Below are 22,659 nucleotides of genomic sequence, written 5' to 3' on the forward strand. Positions count from 1 at the left end.
GAACACATTAATGCACTGGGGTGAGTGTGAAGCGGATGGGATGAGGATCAGCTCCATCAAGTCCGAGGCCATGGTTGTCGGACGGAAAAGGGTGGCTTTCTCCCTTCAGGTTAGAGGGGAGTTCCTACCTCAAATGGAGGAGTTCAAGTATCTTGGGTGAGAGGAGAATGGAGCCGGAGATCGACAGATGGATCGGTGTGACTGGCGCAGTAATGGAGACGCTGTGCCGATCCGTGGTGGGGAAGAGAGAGCTGAGCCAAAAAGCAAACCTCTCGATTTACCGGTCTGTCTACGATCCTACCCTCACCTATGGGCATGAATTTTGGGTCATGACTGAAAGAACAATTTTCCTAGATACAAGCAGCTGAAATGAGCTTTCTCCACAAGGTGGAGTTCCATAACCTTTGAGATAGGGTGAGGGGCTTGGTCATCTTGGAGGAGCTCAAAAACTGACTTCTCCACATCGAAAGGAGTCAGGTTTGGTGGCTCAGGCATCTGTATCGGATGCCTCCCTTGGGGAGGTGTTCCAAGCATGTCCCACCAGTAGGAGGCCCACGGGACAGCCCAGGACACGGTGGAGGGACTATGTCTCTCGGCTGGCCTGGGAACGCCTTGGGCTCCCCCTGGAGGAGCTGGAGGATGTAGAATGCAGAGTTCCAACTTTTTTACAATTAAAGAAAAGAAAATTGGCATATGCATTTGTATTTAACTTCTTTTACACTGTTAACCCTAAAAAAGATCCATTGCAACCATTTGCCTTCAGAAGCCAGCTAATTGGGAGAGTCTGGCTATGTCTAAATTCTCAGTTTAAAAGCAGCTGTCATGTGAACACCTCAAAGGTTTGTTAGAGAATATTAGAGAACAAACAGCATCATGAAAACCAAGGTACACAGCAGACAGGTCAGTGGGAAAGTTTGGTTCAGTTTAGATTCTGCAACCAAATCTCGAGCTAATAACATCTCCAAGCGCTCTGTTCAATCCATCATCTGAACATGGAGAGAAGATGGACCACCCGTAGACCTACCAAGACATGAACGTCCACCTAAACTGACAGGCTGAGCAAGGAGAGCATTAATCAGAGAAGCCAAGAGGGCCATGCTAACTCTGGAGTAGCATCAGAGATTTACTACTCAGTTGAGATTATCTGCAGACAGGACAACTGTTATTCCTACACCCCACAAATCAAGAGTGGCAAGAAGAATGCACAAAGTTGGTGCTTCCATACCTCATACACTAGAGTTGCTGCTCTAATTCCATTGAAGTTGGTTCTACAAAGTACTGACTAAGCGGGGTAAACACCAAGTCATGCTACCCTTTTTAAGATTTTTTTTTGTAAAACGGTGTGAAAAGTATGCATCATTATAGTACCACTTCGCAATCATGCACTACTTTGTGTTGGCACACGTTACAACATAGTGGAAGCAGAATAAGGCAGCTCTCAACTCCAACATTGAAGTTAATTGCTTGCGTGTGTAAGGAATATGATTACTGAATAATGAATATTTATCAAAAATTATCATTAAAAATCATAATTCAGTAAAATAATATTCTTAACCAAAAATAATTGCTTACGAATAGAACTCAGAGATGTCCTCTGGTGTTGCGATTATGGGCTCAAAGCATTTAATAATTACAATTAGTTAATTATCTTTAATAACTAATAATTATTAATCAAACCACGCTAAATGTCAATGTTTAATTAGCTGCTTCACCGGGGGAACTTTGACCTTATTTTGACAGATAAGTCACTCTTGCACAAAATAAACACAAACGCTTCTTTTTATATATGTGAAAATCTATTGACACCATATAGCCCTAATATAATTACCATTCTGGTCCAAGAATCTTCACCTAACTAAATATGCACCATTCTACAGAAGGGAGCAAATCGACTATCTAAAAATAATAATTTGGGTTAACTTGGAAAGTGAAGCAGAACCACTGTACAAGGAAGCCTTCTTGGTGCGCCGATGCGTCTCCAGATATGCGCGTCCGTTGCGTCGTCCCGTGAGACACGCTGTAAATGGTGGTTTAAAGGTTTGTTTCTTCGGCTTTTTATAGCTGTGATGACGTCAGCTTCGATGTCCATTACTGAAACTAAGGCTGAGCTGTGCACATTAAACTGCGCATCCCAGTCAGTCTATCGGACCAAAATGGATGACCCCAACACATTTAAGAAAATGAATAGACTGAAAACAATGGCCATCAGTTATGGTTGAGGTGCAAACACACCCTCCATTTCTGCTACCTGTATGACCACCTCTCTTTTCCAATGGTTATAATCAGTCTGACAGAGAGAGGTATCCAGATCCTTGTGGTTTTTAGTATAACAATGGCCATCAGTGGGCTATAGATGGACAAACTGTCTACTTTTAAGGCTAGGCTTAAAACTTTCCTTTTTGATAAAGCTTTTGGCTTAGGTTATCCTGAGCTATCTCTGTAGTTATGCTGGTATAGGTTTAGGCTGCTGGAGGACATAATGACCACTTTCACCCTCGTCGCTACATTCTCACACTACTCTCCAATTTTTCATTATTTTTCATTATTTAATCTTTTAACTATGTTCTCTCTCTTTTCTCTTCCTAGAAGCTACACCTGGCCTGGCTCTGTGTCTGCCTGTGACACCTTTCTGGAGAAGGGCATTGTCCAAGCTTCTGCTGGCAACAACTTAATGCTCACCCTCTACCGATGATCCACATGGCCCTGTCTTTTAGTGTTTAACCCTTTCTCTCTCCTAGACATGGCGATTGACTGAGCTTTTACTGTAACTAATTATATGTGCTCTCTTTCAGACTCTAACCTTGAAAACTGCCTCAGAGTTTATCTGTTCTTTCTTTCTAGGTGAAACGACTAAAGGAGCTACATCCACTAACATTTACTTTTTCTTCCCATAGAAAGTACTCCTGGATCAGTGCTTCTTTGTTCTCTTTGTGTCTTTGCTCTGTTCTCTCAAACCCCCAGTCGGTCGTGGCAGATGGCCGCTCACACTGGGCCTGGGTCTGGTTCTGCTGGAGGTTTCTTCCTGTTAAAAGGGAGTTTTTCCTCTCCACTGTCGCTACATGCATGCTCAGTATGAGGGATTGCTGCAAAGTCAACGGCAGTGACTGTCCACTGTCTCTACATGCTCATCTAGGAGGAGGGAATGCTGCAAGTCACTGACCGCACTGACAGGAATCTGCTGGGTTTCCTTAGATAGAAAAACTTTTTTATCCAATTTGGATAAATAACTGAATCTGACTGAACTGTTCAATGGTTAGGATTAATTGGAATGTATGTACCTGACTTTTGTGAAGTGCCTTGAGACAACATGTGTTGTGAATTGGCGCTATATAAATAAAACTGAATTGAATTGAATTGGTTTTGGCCAACAGAGAAACAAGGCAGCTCGCCTGGTCCTCCAATGACTTAGCCCTCATTTGGTTTCCCTCAACAGCTGCGCCCTGTTCTCCACTGGTCACCAAGCCCAGTCAGAGGCTTTCAGTTTAGTTTTATTAAAAAGTGGAGATTCCATAAAGTAGTGATTTTGTGGTTTAGCTGAAGGGGTCTTCTTCCAAACACAAAACACAGCAAATCCTTTCCATGGCCTCTTCAGTCTTCTCAGCTGTATCTAAAGTCTGACTTTATGACAGGACTGTATTGTAAAGCTTAGCGGACACAAGTGGTGGCCAAATGAGTAGAAAGTGGGTGTTACAGGCAGATGGTAAAGTCGGCCAAATCAGTGAGTGAAGGTCACCAGACACAGAGAATTTCATATATTTTTATATCACAGCATTACCAGAAATTTAGGGTGAAGCTCATTGTACAATAGAACCAACCGGGGTTATGCAAACTCACAATGGGAAGGCATCAATCTCCTTTAAATATGGTCTAATGCATGTACGGATCCCTTTTCTTCATGTATGTGTGTTCACATAATGAAGGTATGTGTGTTTGTTCAACTTAAAATATATTGTTTCTTACACCAAAAACAGAAATATCTGTTTCACTGTAACAATTTACTTGGCCACAAACCTGATTCGGATGTCAAACTTCAGGATGATCCTTGGAAACTCTCTTGGCTGACTGTCGGATGCTCAGGCAGTTGCCTGTAGCACTATCTACAGTGTGCCACCACTTATGTCTCCTGGGGCCCGTTCTGCACCTGGGTGCTCCTTGGAAATCAAATCTTTAACACACCCCTCACTGGTCTGGATGTTTACCAAATTATTCCAAACATCGTCAGGTGTTCCACTGTTTTTGCTATTGAATGTACAGGGGTTGGACAATGAAACTGAAACACCTGGTTTTAGACCACAATCATTTATTAGTATGGTGTAGGGCCTCCTTTTGCGGCCAATACAGCGTCACTTCGTCTTGGGAATGACATATACAAGTCCTGCACAGTGGTCAGAGGGATTTTAAGCCATTCTTCTTGCAGGATAGTGGTCAGGTCACTACGTGATACTGGTGGAGGAAAACCTTTCCTGACTCGCTCCTCCAAAACACCCCAAAGTGGCTCAATAATATTTAGATCTGGTGACTGTGCAGGCCATGGGAGATGTTCAACTTCACTTTCATGTTCATCAAACCAATCTTTCACCAGTCTTGCTGTGTGTATTGGTGCATTGTCATCCTGATACACGGCACCACCTTCAGGATACAATGTTTGAACCATTGGATGCACATGGTCCTCAAGAATGGTTCGGTAGTCCTTGGCAGTGATGCGCCCATCTAGCACAAGTATTGGGCCAAGGGAATGCCATGATATGGCAGCCCAAACCATCACTGATCCACCCCCATGCTTCACTCTGGGCATGCAACAGTCTGGGTGGTACGCTTCTTTGGGGCTTCTCCATGCCGTCACTCTCCCGGATGTGGGGAAAACAGTAAAGCTGGACTCATCAGAGAACAATACATGCTTCACATTGTCCACAGCCCAAGATTTGCGCTCCTTGCACCATTGAAACCTACGTTTGGCATTGGCATGAGTGACCAAAGGTTTGGCTATAGCAGCCCGACCGTGTATATTGACCGTGTGGAGCTCCCGACGGACAGTTCTGGTGGAAACCGGAGAGTTGAGGTGCACATTTAATTCTGCTTTTTGGATTCAATCCAGATTGGATACATCCCTTTCAGACAGCTTCCTCTTGCGTCCACAGTTAATCCTGTTGGATGTGGTTTGTCCTTCTTGGTGGTATGCTGACATTACCCTGGATACCGTGGCTCTTGATACATCACAAAGACTTGCTGTTTTGGTCACAGATGTGCCAGCAAGACGTGCACCAACAATTTGTCCTCTTTTGAACTCTGGTAAGTCACCCATAATGTTGTGTGCATTTCAATATTTTGAGCAAAACTGTGCTCTTACCCAGCTAATTGAACCTTCACACTCTGCTCTTACTGGTGCAATCAATGAAGACTGGCTACCAGGCTGGTCCAATTTAGCCATGAAACCTCCCACACTAAAATGACTGTATCTAAATTACTTCAGTTTTTATCCGTCTGTTGTAAACTTATCTATAGAAAGAAAAGAAAATGCTGAATTGTAATCTGATTTATAAGATGCTCTGTGCTTCTTTTCACGTCTGGTTTATTTCTCTGAACTTCCAAATGCAAGTTTTAGAGAACAAATAAACTAAGTTGAAATAAATGGGGACAAAAGCATTTCTGGGAAAAAATGCTTTCCCAGAAAACATTATATATTTTGTAAAACTCTAATTGTAGTCATGTTTCACAGAGACCACAAGTTTATACGTAGAGGAAAAGACTTCACAAAATAAATTAAATCATACTGCATGTAATGTACATTTCCCCTGCAGATCCATAAACCTGCTCTATTCAAACATTCACCAAGATGACTCAGTAATGGTCAGACTCTGGGATTCCTCTGAGTCAAACCAAAACCTGATTTTCAATAATTTAGGCATCCTTCACAAACTGATCCAGGACCTTATCTAAAACCCAGACAGTTCATATAATATTCTAAACGGGTCAGAAGCTAATTGTGCGTTTCCCTGTTATTAAATGTTAGGATTCTGGATGTGGAGATACTTAGTAAAGAAAGGGTTATGTCTCAGTAACACAGATGCACCAAACATGATTAAAATATAATTGGAAAAGCTCTTTCTTTAGCAGTTCAGTTGAAAAACTGAAACTAATTTTATGTAGATTTATTCCACAGAAAGTGATACATTTAAAATTTTAATACTGGTAATTTAAATGATTTTGGCTTACAGATCGTTAAAATCCAAAGTTCGGTTTCTCCGATTTTTACATATGATCAATGAAATATTTAAATAAAAATACAATGAAATATTTAAATAAAAATACAAATATTTCAATAATTAAGTGTTATTGCTATGTTTGGTGTACACATTCATGAAAAAGACTTGCGTTGTCCAGCTTACCCTCCACAAGTAAGCCAAGCCACAAAAAGGTACAAAATGGAGGTTGTTTAATGGAAAGTTTAGTGGAAGGAAAATGGGTTGTAGAAAAAGGGTTGAAAATCAAAAGGGTTGACTGCCTCGAGAGAAATGTAAAGGAAAGGTAATTCAAATTTTGGGGAAGATTCACAAGCTGAGGACTGCAGCTGAGAACATGGGCTGCAACTGTTACATTAGTTTTGTTAAAGCACACTGGAAAACGTGGGCTAAGAAAAGAGGATTGAACTGTTGGTCATTGCTCAAAAGTCTTCTTTTCAAATGGAAGTAAAAGTTTGCATTTCATTTGGAAAATAAGGTCCAGAAGCCTGGGGGAAGCGTGGAGAGTCAAAGAATCCAAGGTGCTTAAGGTCCAGTGTGATGTTTCCACAGTCAGTGATGATTTGGGGTGCCATGTCATCTTCTGGTTCTGGTCCACTGTGTTTTCTGAAGTCCACAATCAACGAACCATCTACTAGGAAATTTTAGATCACTACATGGTTCCCTCTGCTGACAAGTGGAGCAGATTTAATTTTCAGTAGGACTTGGTACCGGTCCACACTGCCAAAGGTACCAATACCTACTTTAACCATCATGGTATCACTGTGCTGGACTGGCCAGCAAACTGGCCTGACCAGAGAATCTATGGAGTATTGCCAGAAGGAAGATGAGAGACATCAGAAGCAACATTGCAGATGATCCGATGACTGCTATTAAAGCAACATGGGCTTCTTGAACACCTCAGCAGAACCACAGGCTGATCTCCTCCATTGATGCATTCATGCAAAAGGAGCCCCAGCCAAATATTGGGTGCAGATACTGTGAAATACATACTGTTCAGCAGGCCAACATTTCTGTATTAAAAATAAGTTTTTTATTGGGCTGATGTAGAACTGTAATTTTAAGACAAACTAAATTTTGGGTTTTTATTAGCTGTAAGCCAGAATCATCATTAACAGAAATAAATGGTTGAAAAATTTCAGCTTCAGAATATATGCTACTTTTTTTAAATTCACTTTTTGATTATATGCTAATTTACTGAGGTGCACCTGTATTTTTGCCACATAAGTGTATCAGAATGAGGTTGTTAGTGAATGTCAATTTGATTTCAATATTTTTGTTTGATTTGCAGAGGGCTGAGAGACTGCATCTCTTTCCACCTCAGCTCCTAAAAGAGTTTTCACTGTCTGAACAAATAATCCTTTCGATCCATTTTTAATCCTGATTAATCCACTTTTAATGTTATGCATTTAGCAGAAATATTTACAAGTTTTGTTACTAACAGGAATGAACTAATCCTTCTACCAAGGCATCTCGAAACTGGAGAAGAGAAGCTCAAACTATATTGACACCTCTAGGGAAAGGTGAAACATTTTTGTCATCTGGATGAACTGACCCAGAGAGATGACAGCAGTGAGGCCCCAGGTGACTGAAAGAGTCATCCAAGTGTGTAGTTAAAGCCAAACATGCCGGCCTCTGGCCCCTGACAGGAGGATGCACCATTTACAATCACTGTGTAAGGATTTGTGTGAGTTAAACCCACAGCAGCAGACTGTGGTTCAGCACAATGCTGCCGACTCGCTTTACAACAAAAGCAGGAGTCTTTGTTTTCATATCCGAAAAATGATTTTAAAGGTTGAGAACTAACCAGACCCTGCAGCAGGAAATAACAGCACGGCCACAAGACAATACCTAAAATTACTTTCAGATCTCGCCTCCATCACAAGATCAAATCTGCTGACAAGAACAAGCAATGACAAGTAAATAGGGTAAATCTAAGTGTGTACTCGAACTAATTGGATTAAATGAACTGAACTATGTGTCTAATGACCTACACATTAAGCGTACAGCTAAAATCTAAAGCGTATTAAATGCAGGCTAAATTACAACACTTCTGCTCCGCAATGAAAATGATGAAAGGGGGACTCTATGGTGTAAGGTTGGGGTATTATTAGTTGACTTAGGCTATGATATTTTTAGCAATACCTCATATTTGTCTGGTCGCGTCCAAGATGCCTGGAAAGAACAAAGACACAGGAAGCAAAGGCAGATACAGTAGGATGAATAGGCTTTTTTACAGGATCCACAAAGTGAGGGCTGAATGGATTTTCCTGATTTATGCTTTAGCCCAGAAACTAGTGCAAGATATATCAAAATGCATGTTTTACCTCACCTGTAGGCTGTTATGCTATATATAAATTCAATTAATTTTCAATGACTTTTAAATTGCTTTATGAGTTACAATGTTGTGCAAAAGTCCTGATTTTAAAACAGGCAGACCTATTTACAAAATCCTTAAAACAAGATTTCTCCATGCTTTCTGAGGCTCCTTAAAGTTTTTCTTTAAACATTTTTTACTTATTCTCAGTCCTGTTCATATAGCTGAGCATTTACAGAGAACTTATTTTAAGTAAATCATTTAACATGACAACATAGCATGAACAATATTTGACAACAAGAAGCAATTACAATCGGCATTTTCGCTGAGAGTTTTGGTTCATACACAGACAGATATAACTGATCTCACAAATAAAAAAGGATAAAAAGTTTAATTTTTTTGTGAAGAACAATTTAACTAAACATAAAAACTGAACTTTTACTCAAAATCAAGAATGTTCTTTATAACCACTTTGAATGAACACTGAAAATGTGTAATTTGGCGTTTGTTGGATGAGACCAAACAACTTACCTGCCCAGCTGTAATTATTACCAGTATGATTCATCCTATCATGAGTAAATCACATGACTCATTAAACACTGATTAGATATACCACCTAAACCAGCAAGTTAATGTTATTTATTTTTCAGTTGAATGGGTTAAGGTGAGATCAGGATATGATGGCAGTAACCCTGCAAACAGAGACCCGATGGTACCAGTTAAAATGCCAGATGCTGCATGGGACCTTCTCAGCTGCTCATTAATTAATATACTTTAAAAAGAAATTGGTCATGGTGTGGAAAACAAGGCTATGAAACTAATTACAGGTAAGCCACTGCAGGCACTTGGACGCATTTTCTTCCTAATCAGCAATTCCTATAACTGCAGTCTTCCATGCTTCAAACAATGGTCTGGAAAAATAACCTGATGCCAGAAATCCTAAATTTGAAGTTGCACAGTGAAGCCAAAACATGCTTTTCTTAAAAACAATATGACATCAATTAAAAAATAAGAGGAGGCTGCTCTGTTAAATTACAGTACTGCCATTCAACACCATTAAGAATAAAAAGTGTCCTCTTCAAGTCTGATTGATGTCAAAACAGATGACAGTGTCACAAACAGAAGTCTAATAATGAATTAAATCCAGTGGAAATCAGAAAACCATCACCAAATGATTATAGAAATTTTCTGAGTGCGCCAACATAAAATCAAAACATCTGTGACAGTGATAAATAGGAAAAAGGGGGGTGATGACAGGCTGTGAATGGGGGACATTTGTTGACAACTATGAGCAGCGATGGGCAAAGCGAGGACTGTCATGCAGGTGGAAGATAAGATTCAGGAACTTGCAATGCAGGCGAGACTGTTTCCACTTTCTGGCAGTGATAAATTACATGGTTAATGAGAGAAAACTGCAGATGTTAGAGCCAAGTCGAAGCCACTGAACGTCTTTGGAATAATTAATACCAAATACTGTGGTTAGAGATTTATATTTGGAGCAAAGTCTTCGATTAATGTATCTGCTTATGTCTACCAACACTTTCATGAAGAATTATATATTTTATCTATAGTATTATACCAGAATCATTACTGCACACAAATTATTTTAAACCAAAAATCCACAACCTGCTGCTCTGACATAGAGCCCACAGTGTGGTTTCCTTAGCTGTGTTGCGCCTAAAATAAAGCAGATTGGACACATTTCTTTTCATGCATGTGATTTTCCTCAGGTTCTAAAAACTGTTTAAACCACTTTTAAATAAGCTCAATCCAGCTGCCACAGGTATAATTACAGACGTGTATCTAACCTTACCCTTTTGGCAAATCCTACTGAAAAGGAAGTTTCCTAAACAAATGTACTCATTTTTGATTATAAAAATATCTTCTGTGCTCTCAAATCAGGTTTTGAACCACGCCACAGCACTGAGGCTGCATTGGTAAAGGTTATAAATGACACATGTTCACAAGAGCTCAGCTGATCAAAACATCTGGACCGATAGACAAGAAAGGTAGATGGGATTGTACTGTGATAAACTGGTTCTAATCCCACTTGGCAGACTGGAACTACTGTTGTCATTTTGGCAGTTATAAATCTGAGTAAACAAGGATTACATGTGTGGTTCCTCAAGGTTCCATCTTGGGCCACTTTTATTCAACATCAATATGCTACCCTCTGCCTCTAATTATGGAGTACAACATCTCTCACAATGCGTATGGTGATGATACACAACTTTCTGTCACCACATGACCACAGTCACTGGGTCAGTGTGTCAATAATATCCTTGAGTGGATGCGTCAGAATTTCCACTCAACTAGACTCAATGAGGCTAAAGGAAACAGAACATGCAATAAACCTATGTATTGTCATGAACTTGGACCCAGATTTGGAGTCTTTATATGTCAGCAAAAATCAATCAGGTAGCTACAGCTCATCCAAAATGCAGCGGCAAGAGTCCTGAAAATAGATCATATCACACCCCTCCTTAAATCCCTGCACTGGCTCCCTGTTTGTAATCCTAATTATTTACTGCAGCTTTGCCAAGGAGGTTAAGATTGTTTTACTAGTTCGCTTTTATCATGTCTCAGCTATCTATTTGCTTTGAATTTTTCTAAAGTTAATGGTAGATTTAATTTAATATGATCAGTGGTTAATTTATCAAATTTGAATTCAATATTAAAATTTGTTTCATGTGGCAGCTTTAGGCCATCATCCATCATAGCAGACCAGATGACAAAGCATGAGAAGCAAAGTAGGCCACTGTGGCCTAAATATCTTCATCCTTTGGGACACAACAAGACAGGTGTTCAGTGCACTGGCTATGTGCTGCTCCAAGAATAACAGAGTTAGCATTTCATGCCTCAGACATGTGAAGCGTCTTTTACGTATTAATTGCATCTGATGATGCAGGATAAAAATGTTTCAACTTATACAAAATGGCCAGATGAAAGGTTTTAAGGTCTTTTTTTTTTTTTTTTTTTTTACCAAACTGTGTAGTTTTCTTGTTGCCTTGTAGTAAATATTTAAAGACCAGCTATCAATAGACCAACAGGGTTAGTCTGAACTGTTAACATAAGGGAAATTCAAGGCACTGAACTCTTGTTTGCAGACTTAAAATAGCAATGTTCATTTGTATTTTGTTGGACATAAGCAGGAAAAAAAAAAACAATCTTTGTTTTTAATTCTGCAAACTTGCCAGAAGCAGCAGGGTAATTATATTTATAATTGTTTACTGCAATCATGGCAGAAAATTAATTCTGAAGCAACTTACCCATCTGCTGCTCACATGTTGTCAGAACAGACTGTTGAGATGGACTGTTTATTTTTTTCAAAAGTATCAAACTTTAATGAGCAATAACACTTGGATGACACTGAGGTTAGAGTGCCTTGACCAGTGTTCGGGACAATTGCAGAGGAATGGTACCCATGGTGCTCACCTTTTAAAGCGATAATTTAGATTTGTTTGGAGAGGGTTTAGTAGAGAGGTTATGAGCTGTCTGAATTGTACCTGCAGTGAAAAGAAGTCTGACTGACTTCAGTATGAATAAACAGAAATTGGTTATAACAGGAGAGCCAAGCAGCCAGTTGTCAGAGCTGGCCTCAGATTATAGAAACATTATAAATTAATAGAACACTACTTAAACAGCACTATAGCACACTTATCTGAACGTGTTCAGCAAGCCAACCTTGGGAAGATGCATTAATGAAACTCAATCATTCATTTATCTTCTATACCGCTTCTTCCATAGTGGGTCACGGGGGAGCTGGTGCCTATCTCCAGCAGTCTACGGGTGAGAGGCAGGGTACACCCTGGACAGGTCGCCAATCCATCGCAGGGCAACACAGACACATACAGGACAAACAACCACTCACACACACCTAAGGGCAATTTAGAGAGATAAATTTACCTAACAGCCATGTTTTTGGACTGTGGGAGGAAGTCGGAGTACTTGGTGAGAACCCACACATGCAGGGGAGAACATGCAAAGTCCATGCAGAAAGACCCCCAGCTGGGAGTTGAACCAAGGACCTTCTTGCTGCAAGGCAACAATGCTGCCAGCTGCGCCACCGTGCATTAATAAAACTATCACTGAAATTAATATTTGCATAATCTTTCTTTTTCTTTAACTTAGAAAGAGGCTCATGTCTTCTATGTTTAGCTGTGTCTTTCCCAGATGGAACCATTGAAATAACTATTGCTGCTATGACCTATATGTTTTCTGTTTGCATGTGTTTCCCATAGAAAGTACTCATGGATTAGTGCCATTGTGTTTTGCTGTGTGTTTTTCAAGGATAGAGCCACTGATGGAGTTACTGCTGCCATTAACTTTGTGTTGTTTTTTTTTGTGCTTTTCTTTCCCACAGAAAGTTCCCCTTGGCCTGGTACCTCTATGGATAGCTGTGTCTCATTCCTGGACAGATCCATCTACAGATCTAAGGTTGATATTAATTATGTTTTCTGTCTTTGTTGTTCTTTTCATTAGAAAGGACTCCTGGCCCAGTGCTTCAGTGTTTAGCTGTCTCTTCTTCTGTCACAGAGCCATGGACAGAGGTATTGGTGTATTCAACTCTGTGAAGTCTCTTTCTTTTCTTTCCTGTAGAAAGTACACCTGTTAAGCCGTTTTACTTTTTTATTTTTATTTTTGTGACTTCTTTCTGTAACCCCCACACACTTCAAGCCCAAATATTCCTTCAAGTCTTTCATGTACTATTTTTGCCCTTACTTCAAGAACTAATTGAAGAAAATGTACATTTAAAGGCGTTAACAATAGAAACCACAACTGTAATCTAGTTTCTCCATTTAGATTTTGTTCATCTTCAAAAAAGGAGCCCACTCATTTCTAAAGTGGGCCATTATAGCACTTAACAGATGAGCACAAGCAGGTAAAATTAATATTATTAATAATAGCAATAATTAGGAGTAATGTCAACAACATTAATTTTCTTTTATTTTTTTAGCTTACTCACCCCTAATTTTCCTGTTGGCTCTTTCACAGCACTTTTACAAAATCACCCTCTGTAGGAGCTAATGACGTCTACAGAGCAGGAATAGATCGAGTGTTAACGCTGGCAAGTATCATAGCAAAAAACTGGCTGGAAATCAGTTTTATGGCAAACTGCACATATTCGCCTCCGGCGTTCACTATGAAGTCTATTAAAAACTTAAAACCATTCCAGAGAAAACCGTAACAAGTTTAGAGAGCTGTTAGACTCTGGAGTTTACAATGAGCAAATTCAGCTGATGAAATGATTGCAGGTTGGTGAATGAAATGAAGCGTTACAATTTGAGATGATTGTCCTGCTCGCTGGGAAATGGTGGAGATATAGTTTAGTGAAGTTATTTTCAAGACATAATAAAGACTGAAAGGAAAGTGATTACTAAACGATTCTGATGGTTCTGCTGAAACTGAGCCATACCTTGTTTCCAGTGAAGTAAAAGGATGCTTCTGAAGTGATTATGAAGTGATTGGGCCCAAGAACACATTTTCCACAGCAATTACCAAAATTGTAAATTACATTTTGATCCTCTCATTTTTTCTACTTTATGTGTTTAGTGGCTGTAGACTGGATATCAACTGTACAATTCAACTGAAAACATACAAAACAGTTAAAGGAAAAAAATTAAAATAAAAGAAGAACCCTTCAATAACCTGGTTGCCACAATGTGCACATTCTTAAACTAATGTTTTAACCACCTTTTATTTCAGTTTATGCATTCAGTTGTCTTTGGTTTATCAGTGGCTTCTCTGGTTTATCAGCTTCCCGTGTCTAATTGTGGTAACATCTGCTCACTTTACCTGCAAACGTTTTCTAGATCCATCAAATTCTGAGAACATCTTTCGTCTTCAGACCACAAGATGTTCTCCCACAGGGTTCTAGAGGATTTAGCCAGGCTTTTGTCCATGGTGTGTTTATGATGTCCTGAATATTTTTGTATTCTGCTGACTGATACCTTTGTAACCTCTCAGCAAACTGTGGTTTTAGCTTAAACAGGCTCATGTCAGGAAAATTCAATTAGGGCAGCTGGACCATATTTCAATGCTGGAATCAATGCTTTATTTGAATGGTGGAACTGAATTATCAGTTTATAGCTACGCACATTTATGCAAGTTTTTGCACCTTTATTATTTTTAACATTTTTCTCTCTAACATATTTGTTTGATTTTCAAGTAAATTAAACAGAATATAAGGTGGGGAAAAAGTTCAAAAAGGATTTATAATGGTGTGATTTATTTATTTTTTTGTTTTACAAAAACCTGGCATTTTTCCAATGGTGTGGAGATGGTTTTATCTACTATAATATTCCAACACTGCTGATGTTCTAAACTATGCATATAGTGACATAAACATTTAGACAATTCTTATGGCAGGACTGCTTCCCTAACAACTGAAAAGTAAAAAATAACAAGCTGTACCTGCTCTCCTTCAGTGAAAACTCTTTTTCCAAATCTCCAGGAGATGGTGGGTGTGGGGTCACCTGAGGCCTCGCAGGTCAGGGTGACCTCCTCATCAAACTCTGAGGCAGTCTGGTTGTTGAAGTAGGTAATGTTGGGCAGCACTGGAAACAGAACAGAATGTATTAATAATTTTCCAGACACGTATCAGGACACAGCAGGAGGTTTTGTTTGTTGCAGCCTACGCCTCAGATTTCATACTGTGGAAATGCTTTTTCTTGATGCTGTTTTATTATCTCTCCAAACTGTATTTTGCCAATGTTTTAGGATTACTCGACGCAGCAACACAAATCTAAAAGTAATTTAGTTTTGAATCAACTAATTCTATAACCAAAGGTATCTCAGTGATGCAAACAACATCTCCTTTGAAAACTACAGGTCTGACGATTTGGATGCATGAATATTAGAAGCCTGTCAGAGATGATGCAAACAAATGTTTGGACATGGAACAGATTTTCTCCTCATTTAATTGCTCTATTTCTTTCACTGTCTGTTTTTACTTTATTGTTTGGTAAAGTTTAGTGCATTGAAATGCCACACCAAGGCATAAACAAGCTAACAATACAAATGTATATTTTTATTAACCAGTTTTAATTGTAGGAATGGTGTAATATGTATATATATATATTTCAAAACAGAATTTCTCTAAAAGCTATTGACTATTTATGCAATGACCTCCAAATTGTGTGGGCTGCATGGTGGTGCAGTTGGTAGCACTGTTGCCTTGCAGCAAGAAGGGTCCTGGGTTCGATTCCCAGCCTGGGGTCTTTCTGCATGGAGTTTGCATGTTCTCCCCGTGCATGCGTGGGTTCTCACCGGGTACTCCGGCTTCCTCCCACAGTCCAAAGACATGCCTGTTAGGTTAATTGGTCACTATAAATTGCCCTTAGGTGTATGAATGAGTGTGTGCATGGTTGTTTGTGTGTTGCCCTGCGATGGACTGGTGATCTGTCCAGGGTGTACCCTGCCTCTCGCCCATAGACTGCTGGAGATAGGCACCAGCTCCACCGCAACCCACTATGGAATAAGCGGTAGAAAATGACTGACTGACTGACCTCCAAATCGTTAAGGTTGAAAGACCTCCTTGCCATCCCCCCGATCTACATCTCCTTCTACCAATTTCCAAAACAATAATATTGTTTCCAATCAGAAACAGCATAGCTAAAATAAAAGATGACTTTAGATCAAAATATAGATGGTTTTGGACTGAACTCTAAATGATGTAAATGGGGAGTTTTCTGTTCTCAGGTTGATGTATAGTAATGAATAAATGCTGATTTCATTCGTTAAATTTAATTTGTATGCATTATATTATATTGTACAAATGTTTAACCATGGAGGATAAATAAAGGAGATATCAGGTTGGCTGTTTGATGTGATTGTAATTAAAGGACCCCCTAATTTTTTTCTGTCTAGGGGTCTATAAAGTCTTGTGCAAGCTCTGGTTAATTAGGTTTAATTTTATGAATGGTTGGAAAGAAACGTTTAGAAATACATTAGAAATTAAAAAACGGATTTAATAATAACAAATTTTAATGAATAAATCATATATTCTATAATAAATAAAAATGATCCCCAGGAACTTCATTTGGCTTTTTGGTAAATGTGATGGTTATACATATTTTTATGATGTTAATATAGTTTTACATAGCAGGTGTTTATAAGTGACAACAAAAGATGCAAAAGAAAAAACAGAGTTACAGTGACTGGTTTTAATCATCTACAATATTTTGTTGTTGTTTTGCTTATTTCAGAGGTCACCATGATCTTCCGCTTCCATCTTACCCTGTCCACAGCATCCTCCTCTGTCACACCCATCCTCTACACATTTTAGTTCTCTGCATTCATATTATATATCTATAGTATATTACACTTAAAAATCCTTTACTTCGCAATCAAAGGAAAATGGCCTCTTAAATCTAAAACTGTGTTATAAAGTAATCAGTGGGTTAGGGATAGTAAAAAGAAAATGTTTAGTTATTATTTTAATTTTCCTAATTAAAACAAATAGGTTTTTCATAGCTTAGTTCAAAATTATTGTGGCTAAAGGTTTTAGGAAGGTTTATCGGTCTTAGTTAGATTATACAGTAAAGATCTATACTGATATATGTTTAAAATGACCTGAAGGGGTATGGTTAATTACTTTTTAACAGGGCATGCTGAGTGCTCCATGTTGTGTATATCTACATCTAGCAAATGGAAAAGCTGTGGACGGAGTGTGCAGCACATGTCAATGACGGAAGGCCAGAATGACAGAGAGAGAGAAAAAACATCCACGGATGGAGATATTCTCTTACCGAACACGTTTAGGCTGACTTCCTCGCTTTTCTCTCCGGCCTTGTTCTTGGCAATGCAAGTATAATCTCCTTCATCCACCTTCTTGACTTCCTTTATTACCAATTCAGAGCCATCCTCGTTCAAGCTGTATTTGTCACCCGTTTCAAGGACAACATTGTTACTGTAGAGGAGGGAGAAAGAAGGAAAAAAGGCAGAGAGTTCACATCACGAGGTTTTGCTGAAGCAACTTGAGCTGCCTACAAATGCTGTTCTTACTTAGACACAAGGATGATGGGCAGCAGTGGCTTTGAGTCTTCTTTATTTATAACATCTAGTTTTCAAAAGTCATTAAACAACAGTCAGCTTTTATAGGTTTTTTCTTATTAATAGAACTTTAAGTAGGGATTATGACCAGATTTCTACAGAATACATGCATATTTTGGACAAAGGAAATTGTTATTCCTTTAATTCCTTTCATCTACCTGAGTTGCAAAACAAAAATCCCAGAAAAGCACCAGGCTAAATAATTTTTGTTAAAACTCATTAATGCAAAAATGTAAACAAAAAAACCAATATGTAAATGTTTCATCTGTGCTTAATAAAAGGGATTAGAACCACAGAGCAAACACCTGAAAAAGGAAGTTTGATGCTAGCTGGTTGTTAACATGTTTTAATAAAAATATACAGGTGCAGCTCAATAAATTAGAAAACAAATAATTTACTTCAACTCATTCAAAAAATAAAAACTTGTATTACACAAAGAGCGATAAATTTAAATTGTTTAAGCAAACTTCTGTTTCTGAGAAAAGTTCAATATTACATCAAACCAATAAACATTTTTTTTTCAAAGACTTGCTGAACATTATGTCCATGTTTTGTACAGCAAATCCACCGGGTACTTGTTCAGGGCTTCTTGTGGCTAATTAACTGCATCACTGCAGCATGGCATGAAGGAGATCAGCCTGTGGTTCAGCTAAGGTACTGCGGACGCCCAGGTTGCTTTAATAGTGGCCTTCAGCATGTCTGTGCTGTTGGTTCTCGTGTGTCTCGTCTTTCTCTTTACGATTCACAGCTTCACTGTGGGGTTTAGATCAGGACACTTTGCTGGCCTAGCCTCTGCTGGCTACAGAGTGTAACCTGGACAACTCAGCCATCTTCACCATTATTGTGTTTAACATAACATAACATAACATAACATAACATAACATAACATAACATAACATAACATAACATAACATAACATAACATAACATAACATAACATAACATAACATAACATAACCGCTGTATTCTATATTAAAATTCCTTTTTCATTGAAATTATACAATATTCAAACTTAAGGGTTAGCATTATCTGTAAGCCATCACTGTTGAAACAACCAAAAAAGTACATTTCACTTTGTGTGTTATCAATCTGCAAAATAAACTCCTGTGACACAGATGAGCAAACTATACTCATCGAAATGATGCAGATTTTGTAAAAATGTGATGCAACAACAAGAAGAACAGGAATTAGGAATTGAGTTTAGTCCAGGAATTTTATGCCAGCATTTAATCGTCAGATTCTTGAGAATGGATTAGGACTTATGGCAACTTGCAAGTTTTATCTCATCATCAATGGAAACAAATAGTTTGTTTTTTAATGACAATGGTGAGAAAATGATTGTCTCCTATGTGTAGCCCAGTCTTTAACATTTAAGTTTCGTATAACAATCATTACTATTGGAGTCTCTTCATCAGAGGTTCACATGTTGGTGCAGAGAAACAAATTGGAGGTAACAGAATGAAAATGACTTGCTCTAAAACAAATGGTAATAGAGATTTACACTTAACAGTAAAATTAATGGTTATTATAAAACTATATTATCCATCTTTATTGGGACATTATTTGGCTTAAATTGCTTTAAGTAGGCAATCTAGACCTGTAGGATGCCAGGCTGCTTTGTTTAGAAGGGAAACTTCAGGAATACTGCCCAAAAAATTGTTGAATGCTTTGCTTTCAGGATTTAATTTTCCAACTTGAACTGTAATATTTCTAGGGAAAAAGACTGTATAAGATGATGTAATGAGCTCTACTTTTTCACCCTTTTTCTATAAATAAATTTGTCTCCCACAGCATTTTTGTGGCATCTGATATGACATAAACCTGATACTTAATGATTTTATCTGAAAAAAACAAAACAAAAAACAAACAAACAAAAAAAACAAGAAAAAATTACATACTGTGTCCAGGTAACAGTGGGCTCAGGGTAGCCATCTGCATCACAGGCCAACAAAGCAGATTCACCAATATCTGCTGTGGCATTGACTTCAGACTTCCTCGCGCGGATTGTGGGAAGAACTGAAACAGAAAGAAGAAAAATGTTAGAGGATAGCATAGAAAAAAACAGCTCCTTCAGGAGCCCAGCCTATAAATGATCTTAATAAACTTTTTTTGGCTAATTTCTTTCACCACTCTTTGATTTATGTTTGTGAGAAAATTCCTTTATGGTACTCTGAACCACTGCTCGGGATTATTTCGACTGAAATGTTGAAAAAGCTGGAGTGTAGCCAACATCTCATTATCAAAAATCATGGTACGAGAAAATTAATAATATAATTAATGTAATAATGGCACACTACCCAGAGACTCAGGGTAAAACTGAGCACATTTATCTGCTTTGCTCAAACCATAAGCAGACAGTGTAACAGAGTAGGACAGGTGGACAGATGCAGAACATTATGATCCGCATCTTAAGCTTTAAAAGAGCAGATTTCTTCTGACAGACAGTCATCCTAATCACGTCACACCATTATGAGCAAAGTCGCGACTCTTTGGAAAACTGCTCATGCTGAGCGCCAAAGTAGATGCAGATGGAGTGCTTACCATTAACGATGACCTTTATCATCCGGAAGTCAATTTCTCCCCTGGCCATAACACGAGCTTCACAATTATACATTCCTTCATCTGCCTTCTTGATGCCACGTATCAGCAGGTGGCCATTATCCATGATCTTGTAACGCACTAAAAGGAAAAAAAGGCAAATGCAGAATTGAGCATTAACATTTCAGAAAGACGCAACACTACTGAGGCCTGACAGAATTTTATTTATTTATAAAATACATTTGATGTTTTTCTTTCGTTTCACATACTGAAGCCTTAAAGACAATGTAATTTATAATGAGCAAAGTTAGTCACAGAAGTCATAAAATGCACAAATAAGAACAAAAAAGTTAATAATAATAAAAAAAAACATATCAAACTAGTCTATTAAACTAAATAGAAGCATTTTGTTAAATATGAACTCTGATTTGACAAATGTGTTAGTTAAGAGTTGCACGACAAAAAATAAATATGCTAAATATGTACTTTGATAATACATTGTAATGTCGAAGCTAATTCCAACTCGGTTGTGCAGTTACATGGTAACTGTTGTGCTAATTGACCTGGCTAACAGTAACTAGCATTAAAAGCAAAAAAAACTATGATTTTTTCTCCATTTTATATGTTCACAAACAGAGTGTTTCCTGTTTAATGTGATAGAAATCTAAAGTGATGTTTTTATTCAGGGTTGCCACACTAAAGCTGGTATTGGAGTTAGCTGGGGACCTTTGACATTAGTGATGTTAAATTTGATATTTTAGACTTGAAACTTGGAAATTACAGACTAAATAATTTACAGAAAGTTGTATACACTACAATAATTTAAATAGGTCATAATGCCCTGTGGCCTGAGCCAAATGAGCATGCTATCATTGTGCTAACTATGCCTGCACTAACACTAGTGTGTTAAAAATAATGTACACATTAAATAACTGAACCTTGTTAAACAATAGCAAAGTATAAAATAAATCTGACATCTCGACTGTTAAGGGCTTCTCCTCTTTAAGCTGAAGAATTTGATAGGCAGTGAAGCCACATCAAAACAATTGTCAGTTTGAAAAATGTCAAAAATGTATTGTAAATAAGAAAATAACTGAGCAATAGCTATATTTAAAGCATAGATGCCTCACTTGCCTCATTTAAGTTCAGTGTTTATGATTCAGCAATAAGATAGAGTGGGCAAAAAAGGCCTCTATGGGAAACTTTCAAGGCCAAGACCACTGCTGACCCTCCAATGCGGCTGAATTAAAGCAGTCAGTCAGTCATTTTCTACTGCTTATTCCATAGTGGGTCACGGGGGAGCTGGTGCCTATCTCCAGCAGTCTATGGGCAAGAGGCGGGGTACACCCTGGACAGGTCGCCAGTCCATCGCAGGGCAACACACAAACAACCATGCACACACTCATTCATACACCTAAGGGCAATTTAGAGTTACCAATTAACCTAACAGGCATGTCTTTGGACTGTGGGAGGAAGCCGGAGTACCCGGTGAGAACCCACACATGCACGGGGAGAACATGCAAACTCCATGCAGAAAGACCCCAGGCCAGGAATTGAACTCAGGTCCTTCTTGCTGCAAGGCAACAGTGATACCAACTGCGCCACCATGTAGCCCTTCCCTGAATTAAAACAATTCAGAAAAAAAAAAGATTTGTCCATATTCCCCCAGTTATGTAAAAGACTCATTACCTGTTATTGCAAATGTTTGATGACAGTTGTTGCTGCCAAGTCAAGGTTGGCATAACCAATTATTAAGTTTAGGGGGGTAATCAAGCACACTTGGATTATGCAGCATGACAATGGCCTGATGCAGACCAGCATGTTCACCTCTGAATGACTTAAAAAATAAATTATATATAGTATATTGCCAAATCAATGAATTCTAGTAGCTGCACTTCCATAGCTGCAGGTGTATACAATTTTAGGTGGATCAACTTGGTTGGTCTGCACAGAGTCCTGACCTCAACCTTCTTAAACACCTCTGGGATGAATTAGAGCAGAGGCTGCAGTTCTGGTTTACTCCTCTAACAATGGACACACTACTAAACCTGGTGGAAGATGTCTACAGAATTCAAGTTGCTATTGCTGTCAACAGTGGGTCCATCAACAAATTCAACCTTATAGTTTAAGAATTGGATGCCATCAAAGGTTATGTACATGTAAAAGTAAACAGACAAACACTTTATATACATATCTATATCTATAATATGTATTTATATAATGCTTGAAAACCCTCCAATGTAGCTGAACTAAAACAACCCTGTAAGGAAGAGTGGGCTAAAACTCTTCCACAGAGATGTAAAAGAGTCAATAAAATTACTGGCAAACTCTAGATAGCAGCTGTTGCCATCAAGGGTGACACAAGTTATTAGGATTTGGGGACAATTACTTTTTTTACATAGGCCCAGGTTAGTTTCGATACCTTTCTTCCCTGAATGACTGAAATAAGCATTTGCAAGCTGTATTTAGTCAGGTTATTTTTGTTCAATATTAAAATGTGTTTGATGATCTC

The 22,659-nt window shown here is 38.5% G+C and overlaps 1 protein-coding gene across 21 annotated transcripts in view; it reads right to left on the bottom strand.

The window, feature by feature from the left end:
* Positions 1–22,659, bottom strand: part of ncam1a (neural cell adhesion molecule 1a) — a 365,229-nt gene that overhangs the window by 78,533 nt on the left and 264,037 nt on the right. For 12 of the 21 annotated variants that reach the window (XM_047379205.1, XM_047379204.1, XM_047379209.1 and 9 more), the window contains exons 5-9: positions 20,151–20,288; positions 19,508–19,625; positions 17,307–17,467; positions 14,971–15,113; positions 8,385–8,414 (exon numbers count right to left, since the gene is read on the bottom strand). In XM_047379205.1, the coding sequence (XP_047235161.1) occupies positions 8,385–8,414; positions 14,971–15,113; positions 17,307–17,467; positions 19,508–19,625; positions 20,151–20,288 (590 nt within the window). The remainder of the gene's footprint in view (positions 1–8,384; positions 8,415–14,970; positions 15,114–17,306; positions 17,468–19,507; positions 19,626–20,150; positions 20,289–22,659) is intronic. The other 9 variants (XM_047379207.1, XM_047379206.1, XM_047379213.1 and 6 more) reach the window with 1 other exon arrangement.

The sequence above is a fragment of the Girardinichthys multiradiatus genome, chromosome 11 (genome assembly GCF_021462225.1).
Source record: "Girardinichthys multiradiatus isolate DD_20200921_A chromosome 11, DD_fGirMul_XY1, whole genome shotgun sequence".
Classification (NCBI taxonomy): Eukaryota; Metazoa; Chordata; class Actinopteri; order Cyprinodontiformes; family Goodeidae; genus Girardinichthys; species Girardinichthys multiradiatus.